At 36.2% G+C, this 21,804-nt stretch overlaps 1 protein-coding gene across 1 annotated transcript; it reads left to right on the top strand.

The window, feature by feature from the left end:
- The first annotated feature begins 12,296 nt into the window (after positions 1-12,296).
- LOC125473131 (uncharacterized mitochondrial protein AtMg00810-like) lies at positions 12,297-13,325 on the top strand. The gene has a single exon (XM_048575531.1). The coding sequence runs from the start codon at positions 12,297-12,299 to the stop codon at positions 13,323-13,325; it is 1,029 nt and encodes a 342-aa protein (XP_048431488.1).
- The last annotated feature ends 8,479 nt before the right edge of the window (positions 13,326-21,804 follow it).

Below are 21,804 nucleotides of genomic sequence, written 5' to 3'. Positions count from 1 at the left end.
TTTTGTATTTTTTTTAATAAATTATAAGAGACTTGTTGAATACTTAAATGAGCACACATTATATGCTTGTTTCCCATGTTTTTATTATGTTCCAATACTTCATAATATATGTTATTTTATTTTGTAGTTTATGATGAAATTATATGTACTTTAAATATAAACAAACACTTATTTATACGATATATAATGGATTTACTTAAATCTGCTTAGACCTCACTTAGCTGTCTAGGCGCTAGGCTCTAGCCCACCGCCAGACTAGTGCCTAGCGTCTTTTAAAACCTTGAGAGCATTCCCACCGTTGGGTTTTGCTAGGGGGACGGGCTCCAAAACAAGGGCCCGAGGGCTGGTGGCGTCGCTCCAGCGTAGCCCAGCCCGATGGAAGGGGGAGGCTCGAGCTCCGGGCCCGTGGGGGATTGCCAGCCCTTGAGCCCGAGGTGGGGGTGACGTAAGGCTGACGCCAGGATGGCATCAGCGCAATATTTTATTTTTTTTGTGTCAGACGCGTGCACCCCACCCGCGCATGGGGGCGCGTCGCTGACACAAAAATCAGAAAAAAAAAATTCTGTCAGTTACTGTTGGGAAGCCACGTGGCTTCCCACGGTGCGTTAGATCTCAACGGTCACTTTATTTAGACCGTTCGATCTCAACGGTAAAAAAAAAAGTCAGATTTAATATCCACCGTTCGATCTGAGATCAACGGTGGATATTAAAATGCTTTATAAATAAAAAAATAAAAGAAAAAATAGTTTTAAAAATCTGAAAAGTTACTGTTGTGACACGTGGCACATGGAGTGTTGGAATTCAAATTGTTTTATATCCAACGGCAGAGATAAATTAATTAAATAAAAATTTAAAAAAAATTCAAAAAAATTCAAAAAAAAATTTGAAAAATCTGAAAAAAAGTGTAAAAAAAATTGTTTTTACTTTTCTATAAATACCTTCTCTTATCAAAAATCCATCACCAATAATTGTATTATTTTGTATTATTTAATAATACTTCGGATAATGACATGTGGCGCAACGAGAACGATTAAAAATCTTATCCGATATTACAATTAAAATTATTTTGTATTATTTTAAAAATAAAAAAATACTAATATTTTATTGCCTATTGCCAGGGCTATTGAAGTGTAACGGTGGAGATGCAAATTGTGACATCCCGTCCCGGGATTATTAACACGTACGTGTGGAATTACAATTTTGCCCCTAGTGTGTTTTCGTTACTTAGTGGGGTGTTTTGTGTGTTGTGGCATGTGTTGGGCCACACACACACCTGCACTCTCTGCCCTTCCCTTTCCCTCTGTCTCTCTCCCTCCCGTGTCTCTCTCTTTCCCCTTCTTCTTCACCATATATGTACGGACCAAACCCAAAACCACCCAAAACCTTGCAGATCGAGGGAACCAAGTACACCATCGTGATGGTGAGGCCGAGAGGAGTCTAGTGGTGCCATTTTCAGGTGAGAAACCAGTCGTTTTCACGTCGATCTCGTAAGCTCCGTTTTGAGCACTGTTCATGCAAACCTAATCTAGTATGTTTTTGGACATTCTAAGCTTGTAGATGTGTTAGTGAGGCCTCAAGGAGCTTGGGAATGCTTCGTTGGGTGAATTTGGACATCGGGAAAGCTTAGTTTCAAAGTTGGCCGAACTTGGATCGTTGTTGCAGGTGAGATTCTTTGATTTTTAGGCCTTAAAAGTAGTCTAACGTGATTCTACTAGTCCTAAGCTTCATTTTGGTATAAAGAACGTGAAAAATGGTTGAAAAACGAGTGAGAAAACGAAGTTTGAAAAATTTCCAGTTTTCCGGCGACGCAGGCGGCGGCGGCTCGCCGGAGAAGACAGGGGAATATTCCGTTGGACTTAACGGAATATTCCTACAGGACTAACGGCGTCAGTCAACGGAATATTCCGTCAGTCAACGGAATATTCCGTCGGTGTGCCGTGCACGTGGCCGCGCGTGGGGGCGCGTGGACCCGTGCCATTCCAGGCGCGTGGGGGCGCGTGCGTGGTCCAAAAATTATTTTAAAAATATGGTTGTGATCGTGAGGTTGTGTAGGTCACGTTGGTATATTCATTTGTCCATTTTGAGCAATGTATGAGAAGTTATTTTGAATGGACGGTTATGTGCTTTAAAGTTAACGTTTTTGTAGTTAATTCGCATATAGGTGACACGTATCCCGAGGACGAGCGTGCACATTCGAGGCAGGGGGGCTACGACCCTTCTACATACCAGTGAGTGGGCTTTTGTTTTCCGTATATACCTATATACATTTATATTCCCAGAAATTGATTTAAAAAGGGTTATTTGCCTTATGCCATGTACTTTATTATTTATCGTTTATGCATCGTTGCATGCATTATTTGTGGCATACATATACATATGCATATGTTACATATATTTATGTGTGGGTGCTGTGGAGGCATACGTAAGTGCCAGGTAAGCGTTAATTAACGATTGCATTACATAGTGTTTAGAGATGCTTAGAGAGCTCATAACCTGCACCCCCGGTGTTAGTGCTCCCGCCCAGAGTAGGGCACAGTCCTTCACGTGTTGTTCACCTCCCGCACCATACGCTCAGCTTGGATCCAAGTTAGGTGCATAGGCCTGTCGTACAGACCACAGTAGGTGGTTCCGACTCGTAGGTGACCTGCGATTATTCGCACAGCCTTCACGTGATCGTAGCACTAGAGCGTATATACATGTTACACCCAGGCCTGTCGTACAGACCCTTTAGGTGGTTCCGACTCGTGGGCAGGTTTAGTTATTGAGATTGACATTTGAGCTCTATATACAGCCGTACAGGTCGCGTTAGGTGACTCCGGTTGCCAGAGGATTGTGTGATTGATACGACTCACACCTGAGCACTTGCATATCATTAGGAGATTTTGACATAGCATATATTGAACATGATTGGCATACCCTTGAGCATGTTTGAGCATATCTATACATACGTACATATGTTATTTTCTGGGAAGTATACAGGTTTTACGGCGAGGGGTTAGATTGTGTTTTATTAAATGGTTTTCAAAGAGCTTTGTTTTTGCCCACTCACACTTTTGTTTTGCGCCCCTCCAGGTTCTAGTAGCTTAGCCGTTGCGGTGGTTTCCCTTGCGAGCTTTTCGGCGTTCTGACAGACACTCCACATTGTAGGTTCGCCTTCGGGCGTACTACGGTTGTTATTTTATTTGGACTGCTATAGACCTGCTCTGAATTTGTATCGCACTAACTAGCACTTATTCTAGTACTTGAATACTAGTTTTTAATTATTCGTACTTTTATTTTACTACTCTATTAGCTTCCGCACGTGAACATGGCTACGTCGCCTTTGTGTGACGGCCAGCACGCTCCTACCTCGGTCGGGGTGTGTCACAAATTCTATTGCCAGGGCTACTTACTGTTCATTAAGGCCAATTACTGTTCATTAGGTGGATTGAATAGTGTATTGCCAGGGGGAGGGCTCCAACACTGGATAAATAAAGCCTTGAGGAGAAAATATATTTTTGGGCTAGATTCCTTCATGATTTAAGTCTAGCTTAAATTATTCTGGACCTATCAAGCTGTCATATTTCAAATCTTTTTTTTTGTTTTTTTTAATTATAATCTAACGACTGTGATCAAATGAAATCAAATCCAATGGTAAAAATAAAAAAATAAAAAAAAATAATGACCCAAAATTAAATCTAACGTTTAAAATAATTTAAGAAAATTATTGAATCAAATTTCACTTAAACCTTTATAAATACCTATGTATTTGTATGATTTTTAATTACTTAATTTAAACATTTTAATCTCTATTTTTAGATTAAAATGTTCATAAAAATAAATTAGGATAATCTACATAAATTTTATAGTAAAAAAAGTTACCGAAAAAAAAAAATTAGGCTAATACCATTATCTAATAATCTTGAGCTAAAATTTTAAGCCATAAGGGTTAGATGAGAAAAGCAGTTTCTTAGTTATGGTTTAAAATTTTTAAGCTTTATCCCCAAGGGTTGGAGATGGTCTAAAGTCTTAACTGCCTGTCCACTTAGCAAGTAGGAAATCTGGTTCATGATAATAAATAATTTTAACTATCGACATATATTAATGGTCACTTTTCTATTTATTAGATTATCTAATTTACCGACAATAATATGATGTGAGTCGAACACTATTAAAATCGGCAGTAAAGTCTAAGCGTTGAGCCCGTAATACATCATTTTACAGAAAACGATGCCACAAGTCAAACTCACCACGTTGCTATGACATATGAACTTTTTAAGCCAAATTCCCTTGTTCACTAGGTAAAATTCATATTTTAGTTTTGAGTATGTGTTTGAAATTTCATTAATTTTGTATTTTGTTTCCATTAGGATTCCAAGCAAGCCTAGGGTTCATTAATGGTATAAAACCAATTTTATTTGGTCTTGGGGTTATTTTATTGGCACCTGTCATTTTGTTAAATGCGCTCCACTTAAAAATTTAACATTAAATGACTTATATGTCCCAATATGAAAAGACTACTTAGACCTCATAAAGGTCGTTTATTTAAAAATAAAAATAAAATATTTTTTAATACACCCTAGATTGATAAGTAATTTTCTTCAAGCTTTCAAACCCACTTCTCACTCAATTTTAGAACAAAACACTAATCATTGAAAGTACAAACACGTTTTATGAAAAGAACTAAAACTTGGTTTTGACAAATGGTTTATGAAATCAATTATTTGGAGGCTCGCATGAGGTAAGACTTCATAATTTTTTTTTATCATTTTTCATCAATTTGAATGATGTCGTTATGCTTGTTAAACCCTAAATCTTGATTCATATTTTGGGTAGGTACCTACTAAAAATTTGAATATATTTCCGTAGCTTCAACTTTTCGGTAGATACCTGCTGAAAATTTGAAACATTGTACTTGAACGTATTATTTGGTTGGAGCCTACTAAAAATATGCACGCCTTCGGTAGACTTGTTGGAAACTTGCATAGTTTTGGTAGCTTCCAACTGAAATATAGCACAGTTTGGAAATGACATACTCAATCTTAAAAATTTATAGTAAATGGGGTGTGTGATGGTAGCTTTCGTAAGTGAATGAGGTGTATTAAGGTAATTTTAAATTTTAAAAGTGTTAAGTATTTTTAGCACGCGAGGGGTGTTAAAAAAAATATGTGGAGTGCCCATACGAAAACCTATATTTTCAATAGGGAACATACAATACGTAACAAATGAAACAGTGCAAGGTATCCACCATTCTTTATCTCTTCGGCAAAGATGTACTAAAATATCGCCATCTTTCTGGGGACCTACCAAAAACATGTGTTGGGATTTATTGTTTCACAATTAGTAAGATGTTCAAATTAAAGCAAAATAAGAAAAATATGAAGTCTTACCTCTTCCAAAAAGTCGATTTCATGTTTCATTCCTAGAAAAAGAGTAGGTTTGAGAACTTAACATGTTACCTAACTTTAGAAATGACTTAGGGTGTATTTAAAGGATATTTAAAAAAAAAAAAAAAATTTAGGGCCTAAATTTTTATTTCATATTAGAGCATCTAAGTTGTTTAGTATTAAAATTTTAAGTGGGGTGTATTTAACAAATATGGGGTGTCAATAAAACAACTCTTATTGTTTGATTTCCTTCTCATTATCATGCTACATCCCTCTAACTACCAATTGTCTCCATTTTTAATTTGTGTGTATATGTTTATTTATGCCAGGTGAGCTAGATATGTAATGGTTTATAACCAATATTGATAATTATTTCCAATATATATATATATATATATATAAAATTTTATGTTCTTTTTGACAAGATGAAACTCTAAACTACTATAATTTACGAAGACGTGATTCAAATTTGGTAAAAAAGGCAAGAGACTAAACTAATATTTTAGTTTAGGACATTTATCTTCAATCCATTGCGCCTCGAATTCAAACCATCCCTTCCGCCTGGTGTAGTTGTAGTAATATCGATTATAATAGAATAATAATAAGACAAACTCACATATAAATCTATAAGAAAGAACAAGGAAAAAATGCTTATATACACGGTAGCTTATATAACAATGAAGACAAAATTAAATAAATAATAAACCTTACCCGGCCCCTCATATAGCAAGAAAAACAAAGTACAAGAAAAGAAAAAGAAAGGCGGGGAGGGGGGGCGGCATACACCTTACCCATCTTATAAAAGAATACAATAATGGAATCCCAACTCTTAACAAGAAATTGATGACGAAGAATTTCATAGCCATCAGAATACGAAAAGACTCCAGATGTAGAAGCTTCCCAAATTAACACATCCTTGTCCTCACCAATTGGAAGAGGCATCTCTAAAATCTCTATAGCCAAGTCTAGAAAAGTAGAAGAAAAAATAGAAGGAATAACCTATTTTCCCATATGAATAATATTTGAGACCTTAGTACGAGATAGAAAAGGAGCAAGCTCAGTAGCACCAGCGACCTCCACAATAAACGTGTCTAACAATTTATCAACCTAAAGAGAAGTACTAGAACCATTCCCAATCACCCAACGACAATTCTGAAACAAGATATGAAGAATGGATTTAATATCAGACTATATAGAAGATCATTTGTAACAAGAAGAGTATAAACGACCATGTAGCTGGAATCGTTCTCGAAAATAAACACTCCAAGGAGAATTAGGAGTAAATAATCATGTAGCTGGAATCGTTCTCAAAAATAAACACTCCAAGGAGAATCAGGAGTAATAATAACCCATCCAAGCTTTAAGAGAGTTGTAGCATTTAGAAAGCAAAGATCACGCACACACTCATTTTTCGGTGCACATATTTGAGACCAAGAAACGGTAACAATCTTCTTTGAGATCATGTCACCAGATCATATAAAATTACAAGCACATCGCAAAAGAGACCTTAGCAAGGAAGGTCACTGATAAACAGAAAAACTACGCAAAGGCATACTCTGAAAAAACTGATTGAGTTGAACTCTTCATGTCATACATAAAATTTTCCCATTCCAACCTGTTCATTTAGCTTTAACTTTATCTGCCATGGCTTGAAGATTACACATCTTAGGCTTGTCACAAAAATTGGAACTCCTAAATAGACGAATGGTACTTTACTTTCTTTGAATCCTAAGTAGCTTTGACCACAACTTTGTGATGCCTTAAAGTAGAGTAGAAGTAGAAAGTATTTTTATCCTTATTGATGAATTGACCAGAGTCCCTACCATATCTATAGAACCATACAAACTACATAGTGTAACACCATCACTACTACAGAAAATGAATAAGTCATCTGCATAAAGAAAATCACAAGGAGAAATACAACCTCTTGGAGCAAAAATTGGTTTAGTAAGCCCATCAAGTTGAAGTCGAATTTGACCCCTTGATAAGGCATCCTCAGCTAGACAGAAAAGCAACTGAGGGAGAGGATCCCCTTGGCGCACTCCCCGAGAACAAGAGAAAAAATCATGCGGGGAACCATTGATTAAGATGGACAATTTGGCATATCTTAAGATAGTAGAAACCCATTCCAAAAAACAAGTGGAAAACCCAAAGTTAGTAAGCAACTGCAACAACAAGGACCAATCTAAAGTATCAAAAGCCTTAGCTATATCAACTTTAACTCTCATGTTACCATTGCGAGATTTTTTTGTCAAGCACATTGAAACATTCTGAAACAAGATCAATACAATATGTGATATGTAGCCAAAATTTTAGACAGAAAAGATGCGTTGTGGAGAAAGAATTATGACAAAATTTTGTGGAGAAAGAACCCTAAAGCCTTAGTTGTATCAAAAGCAGCTTGTTGTGGAGAAAGAATGCGTTGAACAACATGAGAAAGGCGAACTGCCAAAAATTTTGGGAATAATCTTGAAAAGAAAATTTGCCAAGGCAATAAGTCTAAATTCAATAATGGAAATAATGTCTTCTACCTTCATTATCATAACAAAGAAATTACTATTTATTGACTACAATAAGAAGGGTAGTATGGTCAAAATGTGTAAAATGGTGTTGGTGTGTAAAACTGGTATAAAAGACAGTTAGTTAGTTAGAGTTGTTAGGATTGGAAGCTTAGGAGATAAGATAACACTTGGGTATATAAGTGCGATAAATCTTGTAAGCAAACTATCAAATGTAATACACTGAAAAATCATATCTTTCCATCTCTTTTCTCTATCATTCTCTCTCTACATTTCTAGGTATTTTCTGGTTTTCTTTCTGAGCACTGTTATCATGGTATCAATCGCCCGGACGATTCTTGGTGCCGTTTCTTTCGCTGGAGATTAAGGAACTGCAATTGAAGGTTAATGATGGCTACAAGTTCACAGCGATTTCTGTCAAAAAGGGTCAAGGGGGTTCGTTCATATCATGTTCTTGGTTTCTGTTTTCGCAGTGCACACCATCTGTTTGTGATATGTTCTAGTTGAAGAGTGTTTGCTATTTTTCTATGAATTTGAAGGCCGATAGCCATTGTTAGCAAGTTCAAAGGCCGATAGCCATTATTTGAGTTCGTAAGGGGCCAATAGCCATTGTTTGATTGTGGAAGGTGTTTTCATAGAAGAAAGAAAAAGGCCGATAGCCATAAGAAAAGAAGGGTAGCATATTTGGGGTTCAAGAACATATTTTGTTTAGTTGTTTGGTATTCAAATGGCGGCGTCTAATGTCAAGATTGAAGGGTTGCTTGGGATGCTTATGTTAAAGCTTCAGGATGACAATTTTGTTAAATGGAGTTTCCAGTTTCAGTCTGTTCTTAGGGGATACGATCTTTTTTATCATTTCACGGGTGAAGATCCATTTCCTCCGAGATTTGTTATTGATACAGAGTCAGGAGTTACTAATGAAGTTACTGTGGCGTATAAAGATTGGGTGAAGAAGGATCTAGCCTTACTCAGTCTTCTCATTGCTACGCTATCTGATGATGTTATGGAACACATTATTGGTAGTAAGACTGCGTGTGAGGCCTGGACTTGCTTACAAGAAAGGTTTGCATCTGTCTCCATGGTTAGAATCAATCAACTGAAGAGTGAGTTTCACACTATCCAAAAAGGTGGGGAATCTGTGGATAGGTTTCTTTTACGGGTTAAAGCAATTAAGGATCAACTAGTGTCTGCTGGAGAAAGGATTACTGAGAATGATTTTCTTATAGATGTGCTATCTGGCTTACCTCCTGAGCTTGAAATGATAAAGACTGTGATATTGGCTCGGGATTCTCTTATATCATATAAAGATTTGAGGGCTCAACTTCTTGGTGCAGAGGCTAATATTGAATCACGAATGAAGTCTTTGAGTACATCCATGGCATCAAAGTATGTTCATGGAGATGGATCTGGTTCCAATGCTTTTCAGAATAATCATAACGGTTTCAAAGTTGGGGAAAGTTCCAATTCTCATAGGTTTCAAGGGGAATATGATGGAGAACACTCCAATGCGTTTCATGGTGGTTCTGGCTTTGTGAGGAATGGTGACAGGTTTGTACAGAAGAGCAATTTTTCAGTGGGAAATAGGCGGTATAATGGCAATTATAACAATGGTAATTTTGATCATAGAAGTAATAATGGTTCAAGAAATTTCTCTGGCAATGGAAATCAATCTGGTCACAGAAGTAACAATGGTAGTTTTAATGGCAACTTTTCTGGCAATGGTAAAAGTGTTCAGTCACAGAATGGAAGCAGTTTCTTCGGTAGTGGTTTTCAAAAGAGTAATACCTGGAATGGCAATACAACTTACAGATCTGGTGTTTCACCTGAATGTCAAATATGTTCTAGGAGGGGACATACAGCAGCTAATTGCTATCACAGAGCTGCCACTGGAAATACAGGGTTCCTTGCTTGTCAGATTTGTGGGAAAAAAGGACATATTGCACTGTAGTGTTATCATCGAAATAATTTTGCTTATCAGGGTACTCCACCACCTTCTTCCTTGACTACAATGACTGCACAGGCTAATATTGGACAAAATGCACCACAGAACAATGGACATGGATTCCCAAATGGGGATACTTGGATTCTAGACACCTGAGCTACACACCACATGACTTCCAATGTTCATGCACTCTCTCAAGTCAATTCTTACAATGGAGATGAGAAGATAACAATTGGAAATGGTGAAGGTTTGGTAGTTAAGAACATTGGTTCTTCTACAATTACAATTCCAAATAATGCTTTAATTCTGCATAATGTTTTGCATGTGCCTCAAATCACTGTCAATCTTTTTTCTGTTAAGATGTTATGCAAAGATAATGGATGTTGGTTTATTTGTGATTATGTGGATTTCTTTATACAGGACAAAGCAACAAGGGTGATTTTGTACCACGGAAGGAGTGGTGATGGGGAACTTCTCAAGATTCCAATAACTGTCTTTGACAGTTCATTTGCTACAAGGTTGAGTCGATGTGCTGCATTCTTGGGACAGAAAGTAAGGACTGCAATTTGGCATCAACGGCTAGGGCATCCATCAGGGGATATTTTGGCTCGAATGTTGAAGACTGCTGAAATTAGTACTAGTAAAGATCCTTGTCCAACTATGAGTTCTTCTTGTGTAAAAGGGAAAATGTGTAGACAAGTATTTCCAGTGAGACAAAATAAAGCTAAGTGTTTGTTTGAGAAAGTTCACTCCGATGTATAGGGACCATCTCCAATACAATCTATAGAAGGATATAAGTACTACATTACTTTTGTAGATGAATTTTCTAGATTCATGTGGATATTTCCTATGATCAATAAATCAGAAGCTTGTTCAATTTTTGTGAAGTTCACAGCTTTTGTGCTTAATCAGTTTCATGCTTCAATTAAATGTTTTCAGTCTGATGGAGGAGGTGAATATATAAGTAAAACATTTAAGGAGTTTCTAGCAAGTAAGGGTATTTCACACATGATTTCCTGTCCTTATACTCCTCAGCAGAATGGTATTGCTGAAAAGAGACATCGTTATGTAGTAGAAGCTGCAATCACTTTAATGATAGAAGCAAGTTTGCCTCAAATGTTCTGGTATCATGCTTGTGCTCATGCAGTTTTCTTAATTAACATAATGCCATCTCAAGTCTTAGAGTTTAAGTCTCCATATCAAATTGTGTTTGGAAAAACACCAGAGATTCATAATTTTAGAGTCTTTGGCATTGCCATTTATCCCTTACTGAGACCATATACTATTAATAAGCTTCAAGCTCGATCTTCACTATGTGTTTTTCTTGGTTATGCTTTATGATACAAAGGAGCAATATGCTATGATATGAACAATCGAAAATTGATTTTGTCAAGGCATGTCATATACAATGAGGAAGTGTTTCCATATAAAACAGAACTATCTCGAGGGTATATTCGTTCTGAACAGTCTAAGCACATAACAGGAGATGTGGTTGTGGTTCAAATGCCTATTCATGCAGTTCATAGTTCAGTATCCGTATCAAGTGCAGCTTTAGTGTTAGATCCTGTTTCTCAGTAGCAAGTGTCAAGCGTGCAATCCAGTTATGATATGGAAGCATTTAATGAATCTGCTAATAGTTCTAACTACTCTCAACCATCACCTTCCCATCATCACTCCAATGAAGAAGTCAATGAATCACCCTTGTTGCCTGTCCATCATAGTTCCCAACTGGAGGTATTAATTCCTATCTCTCCTCAACTAAGTGAACATTCTGAAAATCATTCAATGTCCCCAGATGCAGTATCTATTCATCCCATGGTTACAAGATTGAAAAGTGGGACTATACAACGACAAGATTATGCTACCTATTTGACATCTTTTCCAGAATTACAGTCTTTACAAGTTATAGAAGATGAAGTGTTTTCTGGTGGTTATTCATTTGTGACAGAGATAACTGATACTAAAGAACTTTCTAATTTTCGAAAAGCTGCAAGTATTCCACATTGGCAGCAAGCTATGCAGGAAGAATATGACTCCCTTAGGGCTCAGGGTACCTGGCAGTTAGTTCCATATCCTAGTAACAGATCTGTGGTTGGTAGTAAATGGGTTTACAAGGTCAAAAAGAAGTCTGATGGCAGTGTATCGAGATACAAAGCTCGATGGGTGGCTCAAGGGTTTTCACAGGAGCATGGAATTGATTATTCAGAGACATTTAGTCCTGTTATTCGACACACAGCAGTACAAATCATTCTTGCTATAGCTGCAATGAATCACTGGGAGTTGAAACAATTGGACATTTAAAATGCATTCTTGCATGAGGATTTACAAGAAGAGGTTTATATGCAACAACCTCAAGGTTTTATTGATCCCACCTGTCCTACTTATGTCTGTAAACTAGTTAAATCACTGTATGGCCTTAAACAGGCACCAAGGGCCTGGAATTCTAAGTTTACCACCTATCTGTGTGCTATGGGGTTTCATGCTTCATTGTCTGACACAAGTCTGTTTGTAAAAAACAATGGTGCTGATATCATCATCCTACTTCTCTATGTGGATGATATAATTTTGATAGGTTCTAATTCTGTCCAAGTTCAACAGGTCATTCATGAATTATCAGAGGTGTTTGAATTGAAAGATTTGGGCAGACTCAGCTATTTCTTGGGCCTACAGATTTCATATCAATCAAATGGGGATATATTTGTAAACCAGTCGAAATATATCAATGATTTGCTTCATAAAGCTGGAATGGATTCTTGTAAACCATCCGCAACACCATGTAAGCCACACGACTCATTGCTTCTCACTGAAGGAATGTCATTAACAAATCCTACATTTTACAGAAGTATTGTAGGTTCTCTCCAATACTTGACATTTACTAGGCCGGATATTGCTTTTGCGGTTAATTCTGTGTGCCAATTTATGAAAGCACCAACTGATGTTCATTTTGGAGTTGTGAAGAGAATCTTGAGGTATCTTAAGGGTACAATGCAGTATGGTATTGTGTATTCAGCAGCTACAAAACCGAGTCTCAAGGCTTTTTCAAACTTTGATTGGGCTGCAGATTTGAACACTCAGAGGTCTGTGACTGGTTATCTTGTTTTCCTTGGTAATAATCCAATTTCATGGCAGTCAAAGAAACAAAGTTCTGTCTCTCGAAGCTCTACTGAAGCAGAATACAAAGCCTTGGCTCACACTGCAACTGATCTAGCGTGGATAAGGGCAGTCTTGAAGGATTTGGAGTTGTTTCTGCCAACACCACTTGTTATACACTGTGATAATTTGTCTGCGATTGCATTGAGTGCAAATCCAGTGTTTCATTCTCAAATCAAGCACTTGGATACTGATTACCATTTTGTTAGAGAGAAGGTGCAACAAGGTGATTTAGAAGTCTCCTATACTCCCACTGAAGATCAATCTGCTGATATTCTAACTAAGGGGTTCCATGGTCTGTTATTTGTCAAACATTGTTACAATCTTAAACTTGGTACCCCAAGTTAAGATTGCGGGGGGATATTGACTAGCATAAGAAGGGTAGTATGGTCAAAATGTGTAAAATGGTGCTGGTGTGTAAAACTGGTATAAAAGACAGTTAGTTAGTTAGAGTTGTTAGGATTGGAAGCTTAGGAGATAAGATAACACTTGGGTATATAAGTGCGATAAATCTTGTAAGCAAACTATCAAATGTAATACACTGAAAAATCATATCTTTCTATCTTTTTTCTCTATCATTCTCTCTCTCTACATTTCTAGGTATTTTCTGGTTTTCTTTCTAAGCATTGTTATCACTATTGACATAGGTATAACCAATTTGATTGAAAGAATTGCTTCACAAATTGAATAACATCAAAGCCAACAATATCCCAACAATGGTGATAGAAAAAACTTGGAAAACCATCTGACCTAAGCGCACTAGAAGCACTTAAAGAGAAAATTACCTCCTTAATTTCCTCATTAGTAGGTAATGCATATAAAAAATCATTTTCAGAATTAGTGACCATTGGCTGAATGACCTCACAAACCTCATCAATACCTGAAGGAGTGAAAGAAGAACCAAACAAAATCTGATAAATGAAAATGATGCAAATAAACTTACTTGTGCTTCGTGTTTGTTTCTTTAGGGGTTACTTATTTGTTTTAGCTAGTTTTTATTTATTTGTTTTTTTTATTTTGAACAAATGATAGTATCTACATTAAGAGGGTGATGGAGTGTGCTAATCCTTACAATGGACTTGCCATAATAATGTGGTTCAACTTCACCTTTGGCAAGAATTTAACCTAAAACCCCTCACTTACAAGTGAAGAGGAATACCAGTAGACCATGGTACTAAGTGACTTTGTTTTAGTTAGTTAAAATATTCATTTTAAAAAATGAATATGTAGGTATATAAGAAACAAGTTTTTCTCAATGGGGAAAACAGTCCTTATCGAGCACTAGATAAGTCTGTTATGGCTTGCGTTTAAACAGACGAACAACCTGCCACTAGTACAAAAACATATTTACGCGACGTAGCAAATTACATTGCGCAAGGTCAGTTTGCGCAACGTTAACAAAAAATCGTCACGCTAGGATATTTTGCATGACGACACTTTGCACAACGAAGCACTCCGTCGTGCAAAGCAGTTTTGCGTGACGAATGTGTACAGTCGTTGCGCAAAATAGCTTCACGCGATGTGTCCTATGCATCGGGCAAGTTTTTGGCACCAAACCAAGAATTTTTCCCAACTTTGCACGACGAGACTGAAGGAAGATTTGTGAAAAACATGTTCATTTAAGCAACATCAATAGCATGCAATTAACAATTAAAGGCGGAATCATGCTTGTATGCACTTAAAAACAAAACATTTACCCATGAAATTCAAAGCCTAGTAGATAGGTGAACCAAGACTCAACTCAAAACAAAGTGAGTTGAGAAATCAATACCTTTGTAGATTCCTCTTTGCATAAGCAAAGGCTAATCACCCAAAGAGAGGGCCTTCATTCCTTGCATCTTAGATCCATGGATTTGGATGGATGAAAAGGTTTCTCCAAGTTCCCAAAATTGAGAACCTCTAAGTCTCCACACCAAGGTATATTGTAGAAGAAATGAGTGACCTTGAGGAAGTAAGATTGCTAGATGTTTTCCTCAAGGTGGCCGGCCATTTCTAGAGAGAAAGGAGAGTTTGTGTTTCTCCAATTTCCCCAAAAACAACCCTTAATGAATTTTGGCTATTAAGTCACACTTATACCTTAATTCATTTGAGTGGCAAACTTGTAAATAAGTCCAAAACCCACTCTTTCTCTAAATGGCCGGCCTTAGGGATTTATTTGGGCTATTTGGGCCTTTGTGAATCATTATTCATTAAGTTGTCATACAACTTAAGTCAATGGACTTGACGTTCGAAGCCCATTGGGCCTTAAGGTCCAAAACTATCCCGAGGTCTTCAACGAACTTATTCGTTTGATTAATAATCATATTAATTAATCCTTGCCATAAATAATTAAACCATTCAATTATTCTTACTCATCTCCGTTGAATCTTCAATCTCTACCTTACACGGTGTACGATCCATTAGGTTCCTTTTAGCGAGGCAGTGGGCGATTCAAACTCTTTCAAATCGATTGTGAATTGAAACTTACTTTCAATTCTCCCGTTAGTGATAATACACTTTTAAGGCTTCCACAAACCATGGTTGACGCCTAGCAGCATGTCATGGTTACCCAAGCTAATCAGAAGAGGTGGAGAACCTATTCAGTTTTAGGATTACAAATGCAATACGGTCTTTCTCTAAGACAATACTCTTGACCACATTGTTTGGTTTGATAGTTTATTCATGTCTACTATCCAATGTGAGTCTTGTGCTTATATGATTACCTTGAATGTGATTTGGAACACATTCCTAAATCTCATTCATACTTTGGCCAAAGATTCTTAATCATATCATAGAGTATTCTCCCTCAAACAGTTTGAAGGTTAGAGATCCCTTGTTGCGCATTCACTTGCCTCCATGGCTAAGTGGCTTAACCCCAACGATGCCTTGGACACCCTCCTGATGGAGTGACTTTGACATAATCAAAGATTAAGGACCTAACCACAAGACAACTGTGATGCCTCAGGTCAAAAGACTAATTTGCATTATCCCAACCATGAGTTCTCATGTGACATGATTATGAGAACTTTTCTTTGATCGTGTTCAGTGAACTCATTCTCTATTGAGCACCTACGTACTTGTCTTGATGTCGCACACACCAATGACTCGAGACTAGTCACTCTCCCTGAGAGAAGACATAGCACGTACTGATCTTAACGGACTGTTAATGCCCAATTGACAATCCTATGATCAGGAACGTTTAGGATGTGTCAACGAAAGAATGGTCTCATGAATCTAACTTCTTTAGATCGCATTCTTCCAATCACATATTCCTTGGACTTATCGTTTAAGCATATAACATTTATATGAGACGGCTCAAACAATAATGTTTGCCCTTTACATTTAAACTACATTAGTTTGAAATGTCCGTAAAGTATCATCATATGATTGGTTTTAGGGCACATTTCCAACAATCTCCCACTTGCACTAGAGCCAATCAGCTTAGTCATCATTGATGATACCTCTTCCATAAATGGCTGAGTAGTAGGCCTAAACAATGGATATCTATATGTTATCCATAGAAGCAACCTTGAGAATAACGACGTCACCATTATACATGATTCTCAATCATGTGGTTCAGTCTCTCATTTGAGTTCGGACCTTGATGAGACCTTGATTCCCTGGCTTGAGCTATCGCCCCATTAGTGTCATACACTTTCTGGTTGGAACCGAATGGAGAGTTCATGAATGAACTTTCCCATCCAAACAACAATGTTGTAAGCTTCTATATGGCAATATATTTTGCATACATGATGGAACACATTAAAGTCATTTACTTTTAACGTTTCCACCCAAATATCTCTTTAGTCATAATAAAGAGATATCTCATTATCACTTCATTCATAATGAAGATATATTCTATGATGGATTAGATTCATAATCTAATACATTTACGCTTCCATTACGTTACTCTAATTCTTCCTCATTCTTGAGGAATCCATCCTTAGTATTTCTTAAATACCTAAGGATTCACTTGACAGTTGCCATGGTTCTAATCCTGGGCTTGCACTGATATCATCTTGTACCGTTCTAGGTACGACTTATATCAATGTTTTCATACAATATGAAATACATAAATCACCTTTCTGCGTATGCATAAAGGATTCTATTTACGCATTATTTCTTTGAGAGTCAAAGGGTACATTCCCTTTGAGAAGAACAACTTCCTAGTCTCACTAGAATTGTCATTCTAATTGAAGTTTATCATCATATGAGAAACTTCCTAGCATCTCTTGTCTATTTTAGGGATTGATATAATCCAATTATATCTTGAAATCTATCATTATAGATTTCCATCCCATGTATATAGACTATGTCTCCCATATACATTCTATCATTATAGAATGTTTAAAGTCATAACTTTAACGATGAAGAATTCCTTTCATTTTCAAAATTAATATATATCATGTATATATATTCTAATTTAGGAATATGATCAACTCCCACTAATCTTTTGTAAACCTAGTAAACAAAAGATTCATTTACATCTTTATGAGAAATCAAACAATTGATCTTTTCTCATAAGACGCTTATAGCTCCCACTAGCTTGATAAGATCCATGATGGATGGATCTCTACAACTAACATGTCTTAGAAGTATATATCATATATATATGGGTAATTGATAATGTCCAACGAACTAAATCTTATTTATGTTCATTCTTCTCCTAATGGAGAAATTCATTATCTTATGATGCTACTTTCCTTGATATTTTTCAAGGAAATTAATCTAAAGTGTTACTATTTCCTTGGATCAAATCTAAGGAGGTAAATACTTTAGACGTCTTACTCATCTACTTACATTTCTTGAATTCTTTGAAACCTTTTGCAAAGTATTCGGACTTGTGTTTATTCAAAATAAACTATAGTCCAACCGAGAGTGATCTTCGGTGAATGTCATACAACATGAGTAGTATTATGTTGTGGACAAGTGCCACTAACATCTAAGTGAATCAACCTCAACAACTTTGTGATTCTTTCTTCTTTCCAAAAAGAATAAAGATTCGAACATTTCGCCTCTATGCAATTTTAACAAGAAGGTATTGGATCCGGATCTAACGATCCAAAGCATCCATCTATGACCAACTCGTAACTTATGTTTTAGAGGTATCACAACTCAGTTGGGATTAGTCACTACCTTGCAACCTTTTGGGTTTTAAGCATCATCGTATTCTAAACAGTTAAACTACCACATCATCTCTACTATAGAGACAACCAATTAAATTACAATAATCTAATTATTGATTAATAAAGAACAATGTTTTTGTCAAACAAAACATTTATCCATCTCTACTATAGTGACGGATTTAAGTTCCTTAAAATTGGAATGTAAAGACAATCTTTAGTATTTTCCAATTTCTTTGGTAGTTCATATGAGGAAGTAAGTACAATCCGCTTTCGCAGAGATCTATATTCGATTCACGTTTGGAATGTGAAGTACTTTCTCTTCTCTCATTAATCTTCTACTTCTTATTAGCACACTTTTACATCAATTGTAAAACATAGTTACTAATACAGAATCATGCATTCAAGTAGAAGAACCAACTGTTGTGAACTTTTCAAGAACATTTTACAACACCTTCGAAAGGTGTGTTCTTGACACTTGCAAGACATTTCTTGCAAATACCCCTTCCAATGTCCATCCTTTCATAAAGAAAGTTTGTTCCCTTGGAGTTATTTTGCCTTCTTCATTTGACTTCCCTTTTGACTACAATAGTCATGGTCCCTAAACTCCCACTATCTCTCTTGAAACTTATTTCAAATGTGTTATACATATCAAATGATTTGGAGAGCGTGCGGTTATTGTTCACTATATAGTTTACAATAAACTTAGTGAACCATTAGGATAGGGACACAAAGGTGAAGTCCTTGCCTAGTTTCCATCTCGTTAAGTGGTTTAACACTTCAACACTCAATGATTCAAAATCATCATAAGTCCATATAAATGGACTATTTTTGTCAACCAACCATTATGTTCTAAACATAACAACAAACTCTCAAGAGTTGTTCAAGGCAACTCTCATTTCTTCATACAACAATTTGTAAGTGAAGAATCATGGCACATAAAGCGTCCATGCCCTTGTGCTTACTTCAAAAGTTCCTTGTTTATGTAACAAAGAAACAAGCACTAAAGTTTGTGTTGATTAAGGGTTGTTCAAAGCAACTCTTATTTCTTCATACAACAATTTGTATTTGAAGAATTATGACATTAAAAGTGTTGTCCTTCTCATGTTTAGACTTATCTAACATATTCTTCCAATGATACATTATCAATAGGAAGATTGTGAGGATGAGACTACTTAGTTACATCTACAAGCCATTAAAGACAATCTATGGGATTGTAGAACTAAGTCCGGAATTTAAAGCGTTCGGTTTTTCTTTGTCAAGTTTTGGATAGCGTTTGCAAATATATTGGTAAACAAATACATAACGAATATAAATTGATTGATTTTAAGCCATTTGATTCGGGTCTTTAAATCAAATAGCACCACCCACTATTTTTGGCAAATTCCATATCCCTCATCGGAATTCGAGAGTTTTGTTGAACTCTAAGCGGGGTATGGGAGACTCACCATTACCAAGCCCACCTCACGATGATACGATGTTGGTTAGCAAAAATAATGATGAGAGAATAACGCTTTACTCATTTACAACGTTTGTAATTACCCATCTTGTTTGGCCTCTAGAGAATGAATGCCTCAGAATTATATCATGTTGGCACCATTGCACTTAGTTAAGTTATTCCCACCATGCTTAGTTTATGTAGAGGTTCAAGCACAACCTCAGAATTATATCATGTTGGTCATACTCGTTGTCTACACTCACCTCATCATATGCGTATAGACTCCTCCTGAATGTAAGCATGCACTTTGTACTCCCCCATTATAGGGTGAAGCCGGTGTACAAGTCACAAACGATTGGAGCCTACCACGGTGGAAGGCCACGAAGAGATATTCAAAGCATCTCTCGCTTATCAACTTAATATTGATTTGGTTGAGGGTTTTTAGGTCTCATCACATATAAACATACATTTTAATCCAATTAAAACATTTTGGTCCTATTACAACTATTGGTCCATATGATTGATTTAGTAGTATATAATACTCCCACTATGCTTTTAAAACGGGTTTTAAAGCAAGACTATATGGTACTACTAACATAAGATTTGCATTCATTGATGGACTATATAGTTGCCTTAGGGCCTTAGGATGACTATGAACCTTTGATTCAATTCAAACACGAGCCTAGTGTTGAATCTCGGTCTAGGGATGGAGATTGATTTTAGTTACGCGTTTAATCACATTAAGGCGTGTTGTCTTATTGGGCGTTGGACCCAACTACTCCAATTTCATGCATATCGAATAAAACAAGAAAGGAGTACTTCAAAGTAAATAAGAGCTTATGCTCTTTTACAACAATTGATCAAATCAAATTACTTTAAAGTAAAGAAGCGCTTATGCTCTTTTACAACAATTGATCATATCAAATTACAACCAAAATTTAATCTACACATTCCCATGGTTCAAACAAATTTGAAACGGCCTTTCACATAGCTCAATTATCGTAGGCTTAGGTTCATAATCACCCTTTCTTTAATTAATTAACGCTTTAACTAATTAAACTTGAATGCAACATTTTCATTTGGTTTTTGTATCCATAGAATTGATTTAAATGGAGCTAAATGAAATGAGAATCCAATTCTCATTTAAAGAGACAAAACAATTTTGTTCTCTACCTAATTTGGGCCAAAATGCTATGACCTCAACTTGTTTGGGCCATAGTGCAATTAACCTCAACTTTTGGGCTATTTTGCAAAAACTTAAACTTTTGGGGTCACTTTGTAAAAACACAAAAGTCCACTACTTCATGTAATTACAACTAGAACCCAAAAATTTCCACAAAAAATAAAACTTCATTAAAGGAGCAAAACAATTTGTCCTTTTAGTGATTTTGGACCTTTACGTAAAAACGTAAACATTTGGGTCAAAATGCAAATACACAAAAGTATCAAAACTTTATATAATTGCACAAAAGCCCCACAAGGACCCTAATTGATTAGGGTGGCCGGCCATTTGAAACAAAATGTAAAAAAATTTCAAAGTTTTTGTAAGTGGGGTGTGTGTAATGGAATAAATCATTACACACCAACCCACTAAAATTTCTTTAATTTTTCAAAATAAATATCTAATATATTTAAACATAAGAAATATTTCAAAACAAAAACTTTATGAAATAAATCAAAACTTTGAATCAAAACACCAAACCTTTTGTTCTTGGCAAGAACATATCAAGAACAATGAAGAACATTCATGAAAACCCATAAGAGCTCCATGAACATTCTTCACCCAAAAACATACCAAAACCACTCAAACTTAAGGGAAATAACATACAACCATACTAGGGTACATAGGGGTTCCATAAGTCATTTTAAAACACTTTTAACAAGTCAAACAAGAACCCAAAATTCCACCCTTTGGATTTGGCCGAATTTCCCAAAAACATGGCACCAAATTTTAGCTCCAAAATTCATGCTCATATGAACTACATCTACAACATTTGAGATGGCAAATTTTCTAACAAAATTTACATTCAAAGAAGTAAGAATAAAGCTTGTAACAATTACAACATTCAAATCACAAACTATGAACTACAAAACCCAAAAGGATTCACCAACTACTAGACTTAGGCTCTTGATACCACTTGAAGGAAGATTTGTGAAAAACATGTTCATTTAAGCAACATCAATAGCATGCAATTAACAATTAAAGGCGGAATTATGCTTGTATGCACTTAAAAACAAAACATTTACCCATGAAATTCAAAGCCTAGTAGATAGGTGAACCAAGACT

This window comes from the organism of the source record quoted next, unplaced genomic scaffold (assembly GCF_019419815.1).
Source record: "Pyrus x bretschneideri cultivar Hongxiangsu unplaced genomic scaffold, Pyrus_bretschneideri_v1 Contig8, whole genome shotgun sequence".
Taxonomy (NCBI): domain Eukaryota; kingdom Viridiplantae; phylum Streptophyta; class Magnoliopsida; order Rosales; family Rosaceae; genus Pyrus; species Pyrus x bretschneideri.
Note: the sequence above shows the minus strand (reverse complement) of the source record. Positions and strands in the feature narration are given on the sequence as shown.

Coding starts and splice junctions, on each gene's coding strand:
- LOC125473131 (XM_048575531.1), top strand. CDS start 12,297: ATGGGGTTTCATGCTTCATTGTCTGACACAAGTCTGTTTGTAAAAAAC.